Genomic DNA, 19,672 nt, shown 5'->3' with positions numbered 1-19,672 from the left:
GTCTGTCTTCTCCTGATGTCTTCCAGGAGTGATAATGAATTGCTGAACTCAAGAGTTCAAGCATTCCCTTTCTTCCCTGCTACAGCTGCCTCAGGAATTCCCATGTGTTCTCAGTGTGATGGTAGTTATTGCTGCCTTGGCGTTGAGCCTCACCATGTGGGCTGTTTTGGCCTGCAACCATATTTTCCTGAAGTACACAAATGAGGAAAAGATGATATATTGGTTGGTTGGTTGTTTCTTTAAAGCTGTCTCAGTATAAAACTTGAACAGAAACTCTTGAAACACGAGGCATTTCTGGAGCCCTATGGCTGACTCCTAAGTGTCAGAGACCTCAGACTAGGAGAGGAAACATGAGAACGTTTGCAGAAGAAATAGCCTGTAAATCTTTTGCAGAAGAAGCTGTGAGACATTGTAAATACAGAGGTCCCTGCTTGCATCTTTTATAAGGTCAGCGTTTTGTGCCTGTATTATCTGTTAAAAATACACATCTGTGGTCTTCCACCAGCTTCTAGGAAATATTGAATTGGAAAACCTGAAAGACAATGCCACCTAAAGGAAGAAGCACATTTCCCAAGAGCAAAACAAAAAAAACCCATTTGCACTGGGGGAGGAAGCATCAGTGATAGCTATGCAAGTAGTTTCCTTTTTATGGAAGAATATCTGTAGTGCTCTAATCTGCTGAGTTAATAGTATATTTACTCCTCCACTGTGAAACTTGGAAAGAAATTTTAAGCCAGATAAATTGAAGTGACTCCTAATTGCATCTACTTCTTGGTGGTGTTTTATGTTTGAAATTAGAATGAGGTTGTAGTGTTTATAAAATTTGGTTTGTTTCCATTCTGTATAAGTAAGCTGCTGTTTGAACTCTTTCAGCTTATAATAAGCTGGTAGATAAGTCTGTCTGTTACAATTTTTATTTTCACTTGTCGGTCTAACAATTAGTGTGTACCTTGATCACACTGAGTATTGTTTTTCCTCTTTCTCCTGAGACTTCCCACTGTGTTTTCTGTCATTAATTCTACGTAATCAGCTATTAGCTTGTTTGGAAATTGAATAAGTGATGTAGTTGAGAATAATTTCTGACTTGAACAGGCAAATTTCTGTTTGTATCACAGAGATCAATAATGTTTGACTGTTGTCTTCAGACTTGCAAGTGCACACATGTCTAGGGAGACCCATGTACATAATAATGCAATAGAATTATAATTTGGATGCTTGCATTTTAAAAGTGAAGTAGATATGAGAATTGCGCAGCAGTTTCCAATGGTACTTGGAGCAGATGATATCAACATTACAGAGGTTATATGAAGAGTATGAAGTTGTGTTTCCTTTAGAAAATAGAAATAATAGGAAATTAGAAATAGCGAAATGTCATGTCAAAATTCAGCAGCCACAAATTCTGCTTCTTTCTTCCTTCTCAAATTATTGAATAATTAAAACGTGGAACTGAAGGTTGCGGACCATTTTAAAATGAAAAGTGGTTTCTCACTGCTGTTCTTTGAAACGTCATTGGTGAATTTTAGTCTGGTTTCTACAAAAGCGTTACAGTTCTTGCATGCATGGTTTCTACTACACAGAAAGGATCTCATTAATTGAGGAGAGTTGTTTGGTCTCAAAACCACTTAGATTTTTGAGCAAATTTTGGTCTTCATTTTTATTCAAGATCAGGTTGAATGGGACTCTGAGCAACGTGATGTAGTTGAAGATGTCCCTGATCATTGCCAGGGTGGAAGTGGACTAGACAACCTTTAAAGCTCTTTCCAACCCAAACCATTTTTTTTACCTTCCCTAAACTTGTACAGAATTGCCTTCAGGGATTTGAGAAAGGTATTTAATAGCATGAATGGCATGGAAAAACTAAACATTAAATAATTATTTATTATTTTGGTTTTTTCTTGCAAAGAGGAGAATGTGGTCATGAAATTAAACAGTCAAATAAATTAAAAGGTAATGAATTTTGGGGAGCATTCTGTTTTGTTTTTTTTTTCCTTTTTTGTTGTTGTTCAGGTGGTTTTTTTGTTTGCTTAAGGCAAAGCCATCTCTGATGGCTTAGTTGTAGGGAGATATATCATTCAGAAATAAGAAGGTTTGGAGCTACAGGAATATGGAAGTTTATGAATTACTTATAAAGCTATCATCTGTAAGTGATTTTTGACCAGAAGTCCTCAGGAAATGTGTTTTATTTGTAAGATGATCAGATATTTATAATTCCTCATTAAACAGTAGTTGAATAAGAAAATAAATAGCTTTTCATAATGTCAGAAAACTGACGTTTGTATAACATCTTAACTAGTACCTTATTTTTAGATTTGAAATGTTTGTTATAGTATGAAGGGTGAAGCTGATAAACCTAAAAAATGAGCAGCTGAGGTACATAGTGGTAAAAACCATAGAGACCGTCAACATAAAAAAGCACCTGCTGGTATGGCAAAATGTGAGAAAAATGCGGGGTTGAACTATGTTATGTTACATTTTATTTCCTATACTTATGAATTCAATACATATATTTGTGTTCTTGAAAAAATCAGTGCACTTGAAAAGTCAGTGTGTTTGGTCACTGCTTGTATGCCTATTGCATCATTCTTTTGTGTCTATCTTCTTCTGTCTTGGCCCTCAGGGAAACAGAGGAGTTGATTTATATTAGTCAAAGGATGAAATGAAGTTTTTTAGTCAGATGTACTCTTTAGATCCTAATCAGCTTTGGAATGTACTTGATGTGAATACTGATTTTTATGACAACTTCCTTTGCTCAGCATCTGTTTGTTACTTCCTAATGTTAATAATATGCAAAAGATGCACAAAAAAAAGTTCCCTTTTGTGGTATCTTTAATTAAAAGCTCGACAGTTGACTTTCGTAATATTTAAAAGCCCCCTGTGTATAGAGCTTACTATAGTCATGAAAAAATTCACTATTATGTTGGGTGTCTCTAACAATATCTCATTTTTAAAAAGGAATTCTTACTTGGGAGCGCACTAACTTTGATTTCTCAGTACGTAAACCTCCTGAAAAATCAAAATAGGAAGAACTTCCATATAAGTCTGTTTATATAGCAGTGATGTAAAACTTCTTAGCATTAGCAAACAGTCTCATAGTGTTATATGACGCTTCCACAGTTTTTCTGTCACCTCTCTTTAGAGGTTTGTTATTGCTCTTTGAAATAAAATACTGAAAGATTTCCATTAAAAAATAATATTTTCATTACTAATTTTCTGCATACTATCTTTAAAACCAAAAATGCATGAAATAGTGATACTGAATTTGTGAGCAAAATCTCTCCAGTCTGTCTGACTGAAGATTTAGGAAAATTCTAGTTGAAATTCATGTATGGTGGTGTCCCAATGGCTTTGGCTTTGCCTGCAGTGCAGGCAGTGGCTTTGTCCTGTCTGCTTAACTCACATTGTGGATTCAGGTGTGAATAACATGGAAATAATTCTTTAATCATTTAATGAGATTGCTGTGTCTATATTTAATTTTGCTGTATCATCATCGCTTATATCATGTGCTTGATGGTAGCTGGGGTCTTGCAGTTAAACTTTTCTTTGCCACTGTCAAGGTTTGATAATGCTCTTCTGAAAATTCCTGATTTCACAGTATCCTTAAGAGCTTCTATTATTAACACATCTGTGGAAGTTTTATCTACTAACGTAAGTGTTAATAATGTTAATGCAAATTGTACTAGATTGCTGCAAGGGGTAAAAAAAAAGAAAAGACTGTGATAAAATCTCCACAGGAATGTGATGTATGTTTCAGGAATGCTTTTCTCTAGTCTCAATGCTTTAGACTTTAATTTTGTTTTGATCCTCAAAATAAATATCCCTCTTGTCAACACACCCCTGCCTCAACCCTCCCATTCACTGATACTAAATCTTTTTTTCCAGGGTGCCTGTTCTTATTTTCATAGCCATTATGCCTTGTGCCTGGAGAACTCTTTTGATCCTACCATCAAAACAGCTTTTCTGAGGCTAAGCAAGCACTTCTCTCTTTAAATCTGTTTAATAACAGAAGTAAATTAACCAAGATAATTGGATTTGAAGTAAAAGTTGTCATTTGCAAGTATTCAATTTGATTTTTTTTAATCTTCTTCCTTTTCCTTTTTGCACTTTTGAGGACATAAAAAAGCTAAGCAATTATATTAAAAAAACCCCAAACAACAAAAATCAAACCAAAACAACCCCACCACCAACACACCTCAAACATAAACTAAACTAAATTTACTTATTTTCTGAAGAACTTTAAAAACTGATTTTAAAAATCAGGCAATTTATATTACTGAAGGAGTCACCTTCCTCAATCTATAAAGCATTGGTTGATGTACATCATCTCATTTCTGCTTCTTTATATACTGAAGTTTGCCTTGCTCTGTTGTTGCAATTTCTAGGATTACTGTTGTTGTGTGGGTTTTTCTTGGGATGATGATTTTTTTGGTGTTGGGTTGGGGTTTTTTGTTTGTTTTGTTTGTTTTTTTTAGCTTGAAGAACTGGAGATAATTCCTTTTATCAGTCAGGTTGATTTTATATTTGCAAAATTTTAATGCAGCAAACTTCTTCCTTGGGATTCCTGGTTCCTTCCAGGCCATGCCACCACCCTTTCAGGTGCCATAAGGGCTCTTACATTGCTGTTTGAGTCTTCTTATGTCTTTCTGGGCCTTCTTGTAAGGTTATGTTATACCTTGGTACAGGACTGTTCTTCCTTGTTAAAAGGACATGTTCTTGGCTTGACTTGAGTGCTGTTATGGTAATAACATATCAAGAGGCTTGTTTCCTTGCAGCCTTTGCTAATAAGGTGTGTCAGGGGCAGATACTGGGTGCCAACTTCCTTGGACCTCAAGCACTGCCCTCCTTTTAATACTAGAACTTTTGGATGCCACAATGCCATTTGAAATTGCAGTGGTGTCACTGCAGGCCATGTGCAGGAAGAAGATGCCCTACAGGGCTGTCTTCTCTTGGGGCAAGTTTCCTTGTAGCAGCTTCTGCTGTGACTGCTTTCCTTAGGCAAGCTGCAGTTATGGGGGCAGCAGCTCAGGACCTGCCTGGTGCCTTACTGATCAGCAGTCTGAACAGATGAATTTTAGAGAAATTAGCCTGAGAGGGACATGGCCACTGTCAACAGGCTTAACTCAAACTGACCTGCTGAACTTCCTCAAACCTAATGTTCCATTACCAAGGGTAAGATATGCACAGGTGGATAGCTGCCTGTGGCAGAGCACAGACCTGGGCTGCTCCATCCATCCCTCTCCTCCAAAAGGTACTTCAGAAAAATCTAGTTTTATAAAGCTCATCTTGCTGAGAATGGGATCACTTATTCCAGATGTTGTTTTGGCAGCGTGACAGCCATGCTCAGCTACCAGAGTTCCTTGGGTTTCTTTCTGACAGACTTCTGTCTCCAAAACAATGTTTTCCATGCTAATAGCCTGGACAATGGTCAAAGGTTTTCCTAGCAGAGCTGGCTGAAAAGAATGAAGACTATTTAAAAGTCCATCTGAGATAATTTTCTACTTTGACATTCTCCTATGCATGGGTTATGTTTTAACCAAATGGGAGGTCAATTTATAAAATTTTGGAGTGCTGAGGTTTTGTTTGCTTGCACTGTGAGTATGTGAAACTTTCATTACTCTGAATAGGAGGGAGTCTTTTCTGGAGAAAAAGCGTTGGCTCCCACCAGTCTTTTAAGTATCTCTTTCATCCCTTTTTATGGAAGATTGTCCTATCTTAAGTTATTTAAAGTGGTGATTCATGGTTTCTTGTGGTTTAGTTTTGTATTTTGGATTCTGTTTGTTTTTGTTGTTTTTTTTTTTTTAAGCCGTTGACTGGGAAAAATGAGAGGGGGAAAGTACAAGTTATTAATCTAATAATTTAATATTGCAGTTCTATGAGTTACAAGGAATATGAGACAAAAAGAAAGAACGTACTTCTGAGAAAGCTTATTGTGAAGGCAAAGAGTGATAATTTCAGCTCATGAAACTTGGAAAATCAAGGTCCACAACTATTTTCGTAATGTGTGCTATTTTCTCTGAATTTTCAGGAAGTATGATCTAACTATTTTCACAGAGGTAGTCAGGATGTTGAATATAGGGTTGTTGAAGTGAAACTTCAATTTTAATTAGGCTTTTAATTCCACTTACAGATTGTGTCTGCACTTTTTTTCTGTCATATATGTTTTAAAAGATTTTTTTTTTCTTTAGTAATATGTAGGTAGTTATTTCTGGGTTTCGTCCTTCTCAGAAAGGAAAAGCATCTTTCAAAACAGTCTGGTTTGACATCTTTCAAAAATGTTCTGGTTTTGCATAGGTACCCACAACCCATGCAAAACGAGGACATTGGGTTAAGGTACAAATCCCATGAGCCTGACTGTGCTAATTTTTCTTTTTCATTGATTACTAGAGGTCATCTTTTTTTTCTCCCCCCCTCCCCCCCCCCATCTTCCTGTACTATTGGGACAGCAAAAGTGAGAGATATTAGTAATCCTGTAAAATTATTTACAGAGTCATCTTAAAGGGAAATTGCTGTCACAAACCCTTTGGATTTTGTGATCACATGTAGTAGAAGCCAGAATGCCTTTTCTTCCTTCTACATCTCTGACGGCAAACAACGTATGGTAAAGAAAATAATTCCCTCTGTCTTTGTATTTACAAATAAGTTGAGAAGAAAATGTCACAAGCAAAGGTGTGATAAATAAAACTTTGATTTTTGTACTCTTACTTTTTTGTTTCATCCATTATCCTTTAGTGTTATGGGAAGCATAGTATTATTAGAAAAACAACCAAACAAAAAAACACCCAACCGAACCAACAAAGAAACAAACCCCCCAAACCTTCAAATGCCTACTTTAAAGCTGATGCTACACTTTAGCATATATGTGGACATAAAGTTATCTTGATGTATTTAACATTATTTGTGATGTGGGCTTTATCTCTTTACAGTAACATGCTTCTGTCATGCAGTAATTTATGAAGACTTTTCAAATAGTTTAATACAGGTTCTGTGAGATTCCTTGACTTTACTTGTATTTCTTGTAAACTTCATTTTGAGTAATACCTTACACTGGAGAATATAACAATTTTATCTAACACTGATGAGGTTAAAGGGAGCAATATTAAAAGCCTTTCTGTTGAGAGGTGGTTCTTCCTCATTCATTGGATACTGCTCTGAGATGAAGTGGCTGTTGGGCAATTAAAGAGTTATGCATGGCAGAGAAGAACCAAACTTCTTGTTTTTTGAGCATAAAGAATAAGCAAATGCAGTAAAGTTGATGCTGCTTCTTGTTGTTTAATGGATTGTCTTGGGATACTTAAAATATTTGAAATTGTTATTAACAAGTAGAGTTCTTATTTGTTTAACTCATAATTACGGATCTTATATTTCTTAAGCAGAATTACGTAAGCAGGAATCATTGCTGCTTATCCCTAAAATGTGCCCATTGTTCAGGGCAAGAACTCTGTTAAATGTAAACTTATCATAAGTCCTAAGTGTTTGACTTTTAAACTGTTAGGTTAATCATAAAGCAAAGAATCTAGAAGCAAACATGACTATTGTTTCTTCACATTTTATATTTCCCAGTTTGTTAGGCTGTTTTCTTAAATAAGCAAATAAATACTACTTACATGGAGAAAGTAGTCCTTTTAGAATGATCCAAAACTAACCACAGTATTTAATATACCTAGCTTCCCACATTATTTGGCGTCCCATGTAATTGGTTCCACCCTCTGCAAACTGTAGCACCATCAACACCAAAAGAGAACTTCCAATTATTTTCATTCAGCTCAGATTTAATGATTCTGGTCTTCTTTTCTCTTAATTTTTCCCAAGATTACACTGGATATAATGTGGTTTCCTAATGAGAGAACACCCTTCTGATGAGTGAATGCAATTTCTGTTATTAGTGTTTCACCACTTTTGGTTATTCAAGACAGAATTGGAGGAGAAGCCTTATTTTGCAAGTCTGGAGAACACAGTTATTGCAGTTTTCAAATTTTTACACAGAGCAGAAGAGGACCATTGGTGTTTCACACTACCACCTTTATGATTGTTTAACAGCCAACAGAGTTTGGATGGTTAAAAAAAACCCTTCAGATTGATAAGATATCTTGGTTGTTGAGTTAATAAAAGATGATTCTAAGACATGAACATGCCAAAGCTGTAACTTGTGCTCTGACTTTCTGTTTTTCTCCTGCTTATTCTTTCACCTTGTATGTGGCTTCCTTTATTTACAGGGTTTTCCTTGCTGTTCTTTGGTTTCAGATGCGAGTGTCTCAGTGGTCTCTGTGGTTTCCCCATGTGTGAGGCAGGCTCCGTGCCCCAGATAGTCTCGCGTGGAGATGGGACGCCTGGCAAGTGCTGTGATGTCTTTGAATGTGTCAACGGTATGTGAAACTTTCTCTTGCACCTGAACAGGAGGGGGTTTTGTCTTTCTGGGGGATGCTGGGCATTTGGTTATTTCTTATTATGTTGTCAAGATCTAAGATAATTTTCTTGAATTTCATTCAGTAAGAAGGAATGGGAAGTTTAGGTGAAGATACTGACATGGGAAACTCTCATTTTGAAGTTGTCACGCTGCTTTAGTTTCTGAAGCACTTTTCTCTGTGACTCAGAGAATTACACTTTTAGCAAGACTCCTCACTGCATGTCTTTCATATAGTCTTTTTGCCAGTAGCAAACACTAGAGGCCTTCTAGAAGTGAAATTTTTGTTAACCGTCACAGCTGCTTGTGGCAGCACTCTAAGTGAAGGCATGCTGCTTAGACTATGGGATTTGCTTTAAGAATCAAATGCAAAGTAATTTTTAACACAGGTGTACAACCTTTAGAAATTACAAGACAGTCTAGGAATATATTTATTATCATTCTTTGCTTCCCAATCTAAATGTTTGGAAAATACTTTAAAACCTTAAATTTTTCATGTGAGTGACTCTTACCTGAGGACTGTTCTATATATAGAGCTGTATATGTATGTTGTGTATATGGTGAGTCATGAAGAAACAATATTTGACTATTGGTAAGGGGGAAGACACTCTTGAAGGATTGCATAATAATTTCTGAGCATTAAAAAGTACAAGCTGTTGCAGTATTTATTAATTTTTATCCAGCAATATTTTATCTGGTTTAGTGGTTTGTGTATCAAATGTTTGAAACAGCCTTTATTTTACAATTGTCATTGCAAACAGAAACAGAGAGATTTCTCCAGGAGAAGGTCTGTGTTATTTACACATAGCAATATTTTAAATACACAAAGCTGATTGAAAAATAGTAGTACATATAATGGGATATTATATATAAAAATTAAGTTTTCCCATATGAATAAAATAATTTCTATCATGAAAAGTTATAAATTCCTTAGCTTTTAGAGTAATTCTTTCGCTATTTGGGTAAGATTATATAAATGCAACTTACCTATTTTTTGTTTATGTACACTAAAGTAATATTCATCTTTCTTTGTTTCATATTTGTTTCATTCTGTTAAAATATCATTTATGAATCTCATTTACCTGTGTGAAACATCTCAATGCAATGTTTAATTCAGGATTTACTTCAGTAGTTTGAGCAAGAAATAGACAGTTTCTGATAGGATGTTTCAAGGGTACAAACCACCACGCTAATTGCTTCTCTTCAGTGTGCATGTTATTTGTGGATACTGCTGACAAAACTGTTGCAATATATATAGTGTAGCAGGTGTGAGATGGAGCTGTTTAAGTTGCCCACTTTATTTTGTGGCATCTTCATGTCCTATTTCCAAGTAGAAGTTAGATTCATTTTTCATTGATAACAGTGAATTTGGACTGTCTTTAGCACTGTTGCCCTGGGCATCACTGCCTTATTGTGCACTGCAGCTCACTCTAAAGAGCCAAGCTGCTTTTCGATCAAGATTCCTTTTCACCTCTCAGGCTTTTCGTACTTTAGTAGCCTATGAATACAGAGTAAATTGGAAGAAGAAATGAAGAAATAGGAATTTTTGAAGGGAAGGTGGTGCTACAGAGAGAAGCAGAAGTGGCAGATTGGAGAAAAATTAAGATTTTTAGGTTTGTCTTATATATGTCCTTAAAAATAATTTTTAATATATTCCAGGGCAATATCAAGATTATCTTTAGTAAGTTCCTCTTTAAAAAAAGGAAAGAATCCTGAGAAAACTGGTCAGAAAAGTTAAATACTTTTTTTAGAAAATCACAGTTGTCATTATGTTACTTAGTGCTACAATCAGTGCTGTATGATGTGATTTTAAAGTGCTTCAAGCAAACTTCCAGGTGCAGTTATTAATGATGCTCCATTTTGGAAAAAGGAAATAGTTATAAACTTGAAGATGATCGATATTTTTAATAACAATCTGTGAGCAATTGTGAAACTATTCATGAGCGTGTGACATTTGTATTGTGTGGCATATCATTGATAGAGAAGACAGAATAGTCATAGAACATGATCTACATTGCTTTATAATTTGGGTTTTTTTCAAATGCCTTTTAGCATGTTTAGGTGGGTTTTTTTTCAGGGACACCTACTACAAATAAGCCCTCTACAAGTTCCAAATTCCTAGAAAACAAGAATTTTTAATTCTGACAAGAACTTCTAGATGCATGTTTGATGCAATGATAAACTGGTACTTGTGTGTGTATGTGCGTAATAAATCCCTATCACTGCTTTTGTCAGTTTAAAATGAAGTGGGGGGGGAATGTTCTCAGTGAAACTGAGAGTTGAATTCAATATCCAGTTCTGGTTTTTTATAGTATTTTGGAATACTAACAAGTGCAGAGGAGATACAATTGATATCAGTAACAGATGGAGAAAATATCTTACAGTGATAGGCTTAGATCGATTTCTTTGCTTCATTAAAAAAAAATGCCTTCAAAGCAAGAAGAGTCAAATCTGTAAGATCTGGGACAAGCTGCTCTCAGCAGTGAGGGTGGCTAGCTGTTGGCACAAACAGCTAGGAGGATGCTGAATTCCTTATCTTCATCCTTTCCAATTAGGATTAGATGCCTTTTTAAAGCATGTGTTTTAATCAAATGCAATTTAATGAGTTTATAGATGGTAAGTGGGGAAGTTGTATAATCAGTATTACCAATAAGTTTTGTTAGTTAATTCTGTGTTTGAAAACCTCTGAAAACAAGCAAGAGGATGGAATAAAAAAGAAGTGTACATACTCACATTAGTATAGTTTTCCTGCTATTGTAACATCTATTGAATTAAATAATTAAAAGAATTAAATAATTCCTTTGGCAGTAGAGGTGGGGGGGAGCAGTCAGAAAGAATACTGATCATCATTACCTTAAAAAAAGGGTATCCATTACAAATTACTGTATGTAGGCTGCAAAAAATCCAATTTTTATATTTAGGTAACCCTAGTGATGGTCTGTGTTAAAGCAGGCCAGACTTCTGCACTATTTATTGCAATTTTGTGCTAATGTAATAGATGCAGAATTACATGTTCACAGTATGGGTAGGTTGGCTTTACTGTGTGGGAAGGAGATCTGCTGTAGTTGTAGAATAACAGTGGCCAGTGTTGAGGGGATAGTTAATAATGGCTGCAAAATACATATCATGGAGAGACTCTACAGTATGTTCCCTTTGTTGTTTGTCAACAGTTTGGGGACAGATCAGTTATTCTTTTGCATGTGTTTTTCCTGGATTTAAAATAAAACTGATGTAGAAGCTGTACAATATATATATAGATTTTGTGTGGTTATCTTTGTTACTGATACACGCTAAAAAAAGAGGTTTTGTCTGTTGTGTAGTTCTGCTGCCCTGTTTCAGGGAAAGTGAGAGTCAGTATTGCTTTGTTTAAAGGCAGACTATGCCAGCCGCTGTGAAGTTTCCCCACTTGCACTTACCTGAAAACTGCTTTTCATCTAGAGAATACTAGATAGTATGTGATACTTATTTGGGGAAAATTGAGTGAGAGATTCCCAAGATATGCAGTGTTCCAAAAAATCCTGCATTTCACAAAAGCTAGTTTCTTCTGATCCGTACAAAATATATTATTTACCAGGACTTTCGTCTGCTAATCCTGGTGTGCTGCTTTTACTCATGGGGGAGCTTGTAAGGAAAGAAAATTGATTCGGCATTCAATTTACAAGCATCAACAAGTGAGTCTAAAGAGATTAAAAGCTGCATGTGCAGCAAGAGTTCGAGTGCTTGGAAACAAGAGTGAGTATCCAAACTTGCCTGTTCTCTAATTAGGTATTGATGCATGGATCTCTTGAATGTAAGTTGCACTTAAAGCGCATACTGACTGTGAGCTGCGCCTTAGAAATTTGAGAGAGCAATTGCCAGGCATCCTGCAGCTGCTGCCTTCTGTCAGTCAGAGGTTTCACTTCTCAGTAAGTTTCCTTGAAAACAACTGCTACTTGAAAATATTGTTGATTGGTTTGTGAAATATGGTACATTACATGTGTGAGTGGTCCTCATCAATGTGTCAGCATGGTTCAAGGTCAAGGGGAGCAGGCTGCTTTCTGCCATGGCTGTGTGTGAGCTGTGATTTTAGAGTCCAGCTCTACCAAGGATGGCTGTGTGGCTGTGGAGTCCCAATCCATTTTCCCTGGGGGTCGAGATGTGGACTTTCATTGCCCTATCCATTGATGGGCATCCATCATGATGGAGGCATGAAAATAACTTGCATTGATCCTAGGAAGATCAAATCACACCTTCCCCATGACTTAAGACTTTGACCCTTTCTCTTCTGCTGGTTTAGGCTGTACTGATAATTCCATGGTGGTACAGAAGTGATCTTCTACGTAAGATCACTTGATGTGACTCATAATCAGTATTTTGTAACTGTTTCTGTGATATTTTTTTTTCTTTATTTGAGAAGATAAACTGACATAAAGGAGGCATTTCTTTTTACTCTGTGACTTCTGGCTATTTTCACAGGTGCATCTCTATACAGTGGTACTGCATTACAGGAAAGATTAAAAATCCTCTTTAATCACACTTGTCACCTGTTGGTGCACTTGCTCCTCGCAGCAATTGCAGATCCATTATGAATCTCATGGTGCAGAAAAGTATAAAGGTCATTCCACTATTTCTAAAAGGAAGTAAGAATGGCCTATTTCTAAAGGGAGCATCAATAAGTACTGAAAGGATTTGATGGGGAATAGAGGGTCAGCAAGGAAAATATTCACCTTAGAAGGAGGAATGAAGTCCAAGTGAAGTACCTCACAGACACCATCTACCATGAAGTTCCCATTATTTATTGCATTAATTTTGCACTTTCATTAAACTTACTTTGTGTGTGCTCTAAAGAAATAAGGATTTGACCAAGGTAATAGTCTGTCTCGGAGCAGAGAACTAAACAGTCCTAACACTAATTGAACAGTACTGCATATTTCTCTTTGGCCATCTAAAACCACAGATTTTTGTGGTGGACTTCAAATAGGTAGCTGCTTAAAAAAATTAAATGCAAAATACATCTTGTGAGATGAAAAAGATAGCAAATTGTTTGGTATGTAATAAGATTAACATTAAAGGAGGATACCAAAAAGGTAGAGGGATTTAGTTGTGGGCTGAGGTTTGGTTTTGGGGTTTATTGTTTTTTGTTCAGTCAGAACATCTGAAAGGTATTTGAAAATCATGGCTAATCACCAGTCACAGCTGGATGAGAATTTGGTCTAGTATAATGAAAAAGTTGGTGAGACTGCCAAACCAAGTCAAATGTTTTAGATCCTCTGAACCTGTATTATACTTGCCCTAGGCAAATTGGGAAAAGTGTGTGAAACAGTGCAAGTTATTACCAGTTACATTTAAAACAAGAGGGAAAAGGAAAACACAGAAAACTGAAGGCCAGGCAACCCAAAATTCCTGGTAAAAAATAGTCTGTAGATAAATAGATAAAAAGGTGGGGTAGGGATTGTCAGGACCACAGCTGGATGTGAAACCAGACTCAAACCTTTAGAGTGGTTCACTAGGAGCAGGAGGGTTTTTCAATGGGAAGTAGAGACTGAGTTTTAAAAACAAATTTATTTTTTTAAATAAAACAGGACAAAATCTATTTCACTTACTTATTATTGGTTAATGAAACACAAGATGCTGTATAGATTCTGTGAAATGATATGGCATATACAAAAAATATTAGATGTCAGATGGTGCAGTTCTGCCTGGGTTTAAAAATTAAAAAAAAAAAATACATTAAGTATATAATTCTAGTGTTTACTTTGGTGAAATAGTAATGTTTTTTTGCCAAAGTGAATTGTCTTGGTAGACTAATATCTTCAGAAGTGTTCTGACTCAAATACAGCTGGATTTTTAAACTTGGACAAAGTTGCTAATACTTTGGAGGACAAGGTTAGAATTCAGTATTTTTCTCAAAGCATGGAAGACATGGCTAGACCTGTTAGAATGCCAGACAGCCTTCTGTTACAGGTTTGGAGATTTTTTTTTTCCCCCCTGCAATTTTTAACTTCTCTGATGCACTAGAGGCTTCTCACAAATGTCCTGGCAATGCATGATAGGCTGTGCCAGTACCTATTAGTGGTACTGTTTCAGATGTCTGTGCCCTATTAACATGCCTATGGCTAACCTGATCACAACATGTAGTTTCTCTTCTGATGGACTGACAGAGACCATTGGGATTTAAACACATTCCTCTGTTATGAAGAATATGTCTTGCTTCCAAGGATTGTTTTCATCAAGAAAATCTGTCACTGTTTCGGGGTTTTAGAGCATAGCCACCACCCTCTGTGGCCCCAGCTCCTCCTTTGTTGTCCTGGTATTTTCCTGTAGTAAGACTTCAGGATGTTAAAAAGCAGCACTGCCTAATTTCTACAAGGAATTAAGAGAAGGAGGGGGGATAGCCTTGTAGAAAGTCACAGAAACAATCAAACACTAAAACACATGACCTGATGGAGAAAAATTAAAATTGAAACAAAGGTGTACATTTTATTTGTAAGAGAGGATGTAGGCAGGAACACCCTGAGATGTCCTGAGGATGATTCCTCTTAGCAAGAAATTTGTATACTGGAGGATAGAAAAAACTGTAGAACATGAGACCTCAAAGATGAGAAATGTAATGAAGCTTCGGGGAAACTTTCTTTCTATTTGTTTGCTGTTTCTGTCTAACCTGAATTACCCCTTCCATGATTTTTGCTCTGTTACAGTAGATAAAACTGTAGAATTGTTTAATAGGTAGGTTGCATTTCCTCCATTACTGGTGGTTTTAAAGAAAATATTAATACAGGGATGTATCAGGTAGAGCTGAATTTGGGCTTTCTCATCGTCCCAAGTATCTTTTAATATATTTTACAGACTTCAGTTGCCACAAAATACTATTTCATTCTTTTAAGCTGTGAAAGTATTTTTAAGTAATTCTATAAATAAATGCATTCATTTGCAAATAATAGTTTTATTTTATTTCTGGTTTTTCTGTTTCTGGATGACCTTTTTAGAATACGCACAACCAAAGGACTTTCAGAACAGTTCTGTAATTGTGTTAATAGAGAATATGCTGTAGTAATAAGGAATATGCTGCTTAGGGAAACTAAGCAGTGCAACCTGAAGAGTAAGAATCCAAATAGTTTTTTCTACCTAGCTTGTTTATATATACTTGCAAGGAAGCAAGAGCATACAGTTGCCTTATAACATTGTTATGGGCCAATTCCAATGACATGTAACCTTCTCTTTTTTAAATTCTACCAGCTCAACTTTTGAAAAATGGAAAACTTTTCTGTATTTTGTTTATACAGACACAGGATTCAAATTTATTAGTTTCCTTCCCTTTCATTTAATAGAAAGTTCACAGCACTTACCCGAGTTCCTTCAAAGGCTCTGGTACAAATACTTCTTTATACTGAAGGAACTTCTGAAGTCCTGGAATCATGAACCTTTTAATCCTTTAAACAACAGAAAATTGTTTTCAATCTTGCTTCCTGTTTGGGAGTGCTGGAATTTCTGATACTACAGAAGAAAATGTCCAAACTTGCCTACAGAGGGCTGATGCCCTGAGGCACCTCTTGTGCTTGGTGTGACTGTGTGCAGACCTGCTGCCTCGCAAGGGATGGTTTGCCAGACTTGCATGTGTTTCTGAGCTGTTCCGGGACTCTAATTAAATACAACCATAAGTATTAGGAAACTACAGATATCTTAATAACAGAAGTTTTACTTTGGAGTAGTTCAGCCCATAGAACTAATATGTATTTCATTAGATTTACATGTAGAAGGTAAAATACCTTTGAAAACTAATTTGACAAAACAGATTGTGTCTCTTTGCAGTTGAGATTGGTGATAAAGGTTTGAGAGATGATCACTGTTTGTATAGTGTGAGGCTGTGGGGTTTAGTGCCACCTTTTTGGGCTCTCACCCCCAGAACAAAAAGGCTGTGGCCATGTAGAGCTAAATTTGTGTCAGAACTATTTTTCTTTTAACTCTGTGGCAGAATCTTTAATGCCAAATCAGGTAAATCATAGTCATGCTTGACTTTATAGAAGCAGAGATGTCATTTGTTCTTCCACTGGCAGAAAAAACCCTATATCTTTCTGGGGACTGTCCCCTCTTTCAATGTCCTGGTTTCTTTCACAGATGGGCAGTTTTGTGTCGGTGCTTGGGCTGGATCGATCTTGTATTACTGAGTTATCTGAGAGCTAGCAGACAGTGAATTTATGTTCACAAAGTCATGGCCTGCATCTCATGCCCATTGCTTTGTTGTGGTAGTTTGCATCACAAACAGGATTTGGATTCTCAGATATGTTTAGCTGCTTTGTGTTATGAAGTTTTGGCAGTTTGAATTCCTTTGTGATACACTTAAGCTTGAAGAGTCCTACTTCTCTTTTTTGGCAGAACAATGAATTCATGAATTTAGGAAAAGATGCATTTATTTAATCTTAGCTTTATGTTCTTTTATCCCTTGGTGACTGTCATACTTACATCAATAAGGCAATAAAATTGGCACTTAAAAAAAAAAAAACCACAAAAACAACAACAAGAAAAAAAGGGAAACTGAAAGATCTTTCAGGATATTGTGGTGAATAATGGTAAGAAATGTGATAAGAAATTAATTAATATAATTTCACTGTGTGTTGCTCACTCTTTCATCAGGCTTCCACCTGGAGTAACTAAAGCTAAAGTTCTTTGTTTTAGAGCTTGTTTTGCCTTGACTCAGTCGCAAGACTGGAGTCTTACAGATGGTTCTAACAAAAGTAATCCTTGTCTTATAGATGGATGCATAGGCTTAGGTCTATAGTTTAGTCTGGATATATAATACACTTATCATAAGGCTGGATGGTAAAAATACACATGTAGTGAAATTCTACAGTGGTTTTCATTGTAGGAATAAAACATGCTGCTTCCTTACAGGATTTGGAGTTACTCACATAGTCTTGTTTCGACATTTAAAAATAACAATAATTAATGGGAGATGATGTTTCTACTTCTAATGAGGCAGGAATTCATCTCTACTCTTCGGGTATGGGGGAATCAGTAAAAATCTGGAAAGCTGCATTCAAAACAGTGAAGCCAGAAGCAAATGGATTAAAGGCCTTTTGAGTTGTGTTGGCACTTTTGCTTTTTGAGAACGTTTTTAAACTAACAGCTTGAGCTGCATAAACTTGAAATATTTCTCAAGTGTTTGTTTATGTGAATTGCTTTCTAATGAGGTCATAGCTGTTTTCCCGGACACAGTGGTATTTCCTCCTCTTGCTCTTATTTTTTTACGCTGCTTTCTACATTATGCCTTGAAGACAGAACAGGCATATAAAATCAAACATTGCTCAGGATATTTCCAAGTTTCAACTCTAGTGCTTTACAGTCATTTCAAATTACTCAGGGCTGGAGCACAGTATAAGCATATGTTGAAAGAAGTGCTTGAAATGCTTTAAGAGTTTTAAAGAAAACCTGTGTCATTGTCAAGAGAAACTTGATGTAAAGGTTTTAGCTCCCTAAAGTGAATTGGGATGGATTGAAAGGAATCTACAAATACTGATTTTTCCATTTAAATATATTTCATCTCCCATGTAAGATTGATCACTAAGCAAAAGAAAAATCACCTGACTATAAAGTGGGCACACTTTTCAACTCTATGTGGCTATATTGCATATATAAGTAAATAGCCTTTACCATCTGTTCTACAGAAATCAGAAACAAGGACAACTGTCCCTTCTTTTCTGTGCTGTTTGCTTCAAATACAATGTTGGGTTTACCTACAGTATTTGATAATGTTTTTGAAACACTGAAGTGATCATGTTACTATTATTACAATTGAGATTTTTTTTTTTTTTTTTTTTTTTTTTTTGTGGGGAGTATGGTTGTGAGATGGCTATTACAGCTCCAGGTTGCCTGAAAAAAAGAGGTGTTCAGTTCTGCATAACAGATCATGCAGTCACAAAATGTTTGGGTTTTGGTTGGTTGGTTGGTTTTTTTAACCTATCATTGGACAGCTTTAGTGCAATTTATCCACCTGAGTACCAAGTCCTGCAGAGAGGAAGATTATACTTAGGAAACTGACTTCTTAAAACAGAAAAACATTGTTTCATGTACTAAAATTTGAAGTAGCTTCAGGTTCATTGAGAATGAAAAATGTTTAGCACCTACAAAGAAATACCAGTGCTGCAGCCTTTTTCCAGGATTTTAATTTTTCTTAGCTGAGACTTATAATTTGTAGGCAGATTATTTTGAACAGCATTTTATTTTCTTCCATTGTTGAAACAGAAAATAAAATACACCATGTTCTTTAAGTGATATTGTATTTGAGTTTACAAAATGAAAGAAAAATCAACTCTCTCTTTTATATCTGTTTTTGTCAGTAGCAACATAAGCTGAACTATTTCCTGTTTAACAATATCTGTGAAATACTTTTTTCTTTTTCTTCTTTCAGAAGTGAAGCCAACTTGCATATTTAACAGCATGGAATATTATGATGGAGACATGTTTCGGATGGATGCGTGTCGATTTTGTCGGTGCCAAGCAGGAGTCTCTATCTGTTTTTCTGCCCAGTGTGGTGAGCTACACTGCGACAGGTACTATGTGCCGGAAGGAGAGTGCTGCCCAGTCTGTGAAGGTACAGTCTCTTGTTAATCCTGTCTGCTTTTCATTCCGCTGCTTTTTTTTTATTTGCCTGTTCAATGGAAATGAGCAAACAAGGGCTTTTGTTCTTCTGAAGTTTGCAGATTCCTCTGTAATTCAGTTTATTTCTACTTTTTTGCTGTGCCTGAATGTGCTGTCATGTTCTTTGCAGTGCTTCTCTGACCTTGACACTATTCTTAGATATGGTCAAGTGTGCAGTGCTTTTTGGGGGGCCTTCTTGACAAATGACATAAAAATCTGTTTCTAATTTCTGTGCACACATTTAGACAGATACCTCCAGAACTGCAGTTGTGACCCTGAGACAAATTTTGATTATTTTGCAACCTCCTTCTTATTCTGTTCAGCTAGAATAATGCACACAACTTCTTTCCTCTGCAATTACAGCAAAGCAATGGGGCAGCAATCCGATGTCGAATGTTTTTCTCTTCCTCCTTTTCTGTGCTGAGAGCCTTGCTGGCCTGCAGTCCTCCTAGAAAGAGCTCTGTGAGAAATTTCACATTGACCCTCTTGCTTATACTAGAAAGTATTGGAGGCATCTGCTGCCAGAATACAGCCAGAATTCCAGCAGAGGAAAATAGGCATGGTGCTGTGCACTTGGATCTTGCCTCAGTGAGGATCAGGTTATGGCCACCAGGTAGTCAAAAGGCCTGTGAAGCACTTTTAGTCCCTTTGTTTATATGT

The 19,672-nt window shown here is 36.3% G+C and overlaps 1 protein-coding gene across 2 annotated transcripts in view; it reads left to right on the top strand.

Annotated features, from left to right (window-relative positions):
- CRIM1 (cysteine rich transmembrane BMP regulator 1) overlaps window positions 1-19,672 on the top strand; it is a 170,789-nt gene that overhangs the window by 95,777 nt on the left and 55,340 nt on the right. For both annotated transcript variants that reach the window (XM_053974047.1, XM_053974048.1), the window contains 2 exons: window positions 8,239-8,360; window positions 18,783-18,965. In XM_053974047.1, the coding sequence (XP_053830022.1) occupies window positions 8,239-8,360; window positions 18,783-18,965 (305 nt within the window). The remainder of the gene's footprint in view (window positions 1-8,238; window positions 8,361-18,782; window positions 18,966-19,672) is intronic.

This window comes from Vidua macroura, chromosome 3 (genome assembly GCF_024509145.1).
Source record: "Vidua macroura isolate BioBank_ID:100142 chromosome 3, ASM2450914v1, whole genome shotgun sequence".
Lineage (NCBI taxonomy): Eukaryota > Metazoa > Chordata > Aves > Passeriformes > Viduidae > Vidua > Vidua macroura.
The sequence above is the reverse complement of the archived record's forward strand: the minus strand, read 5'-3'. Positions and strand labels throughout refer to the sequence as shown.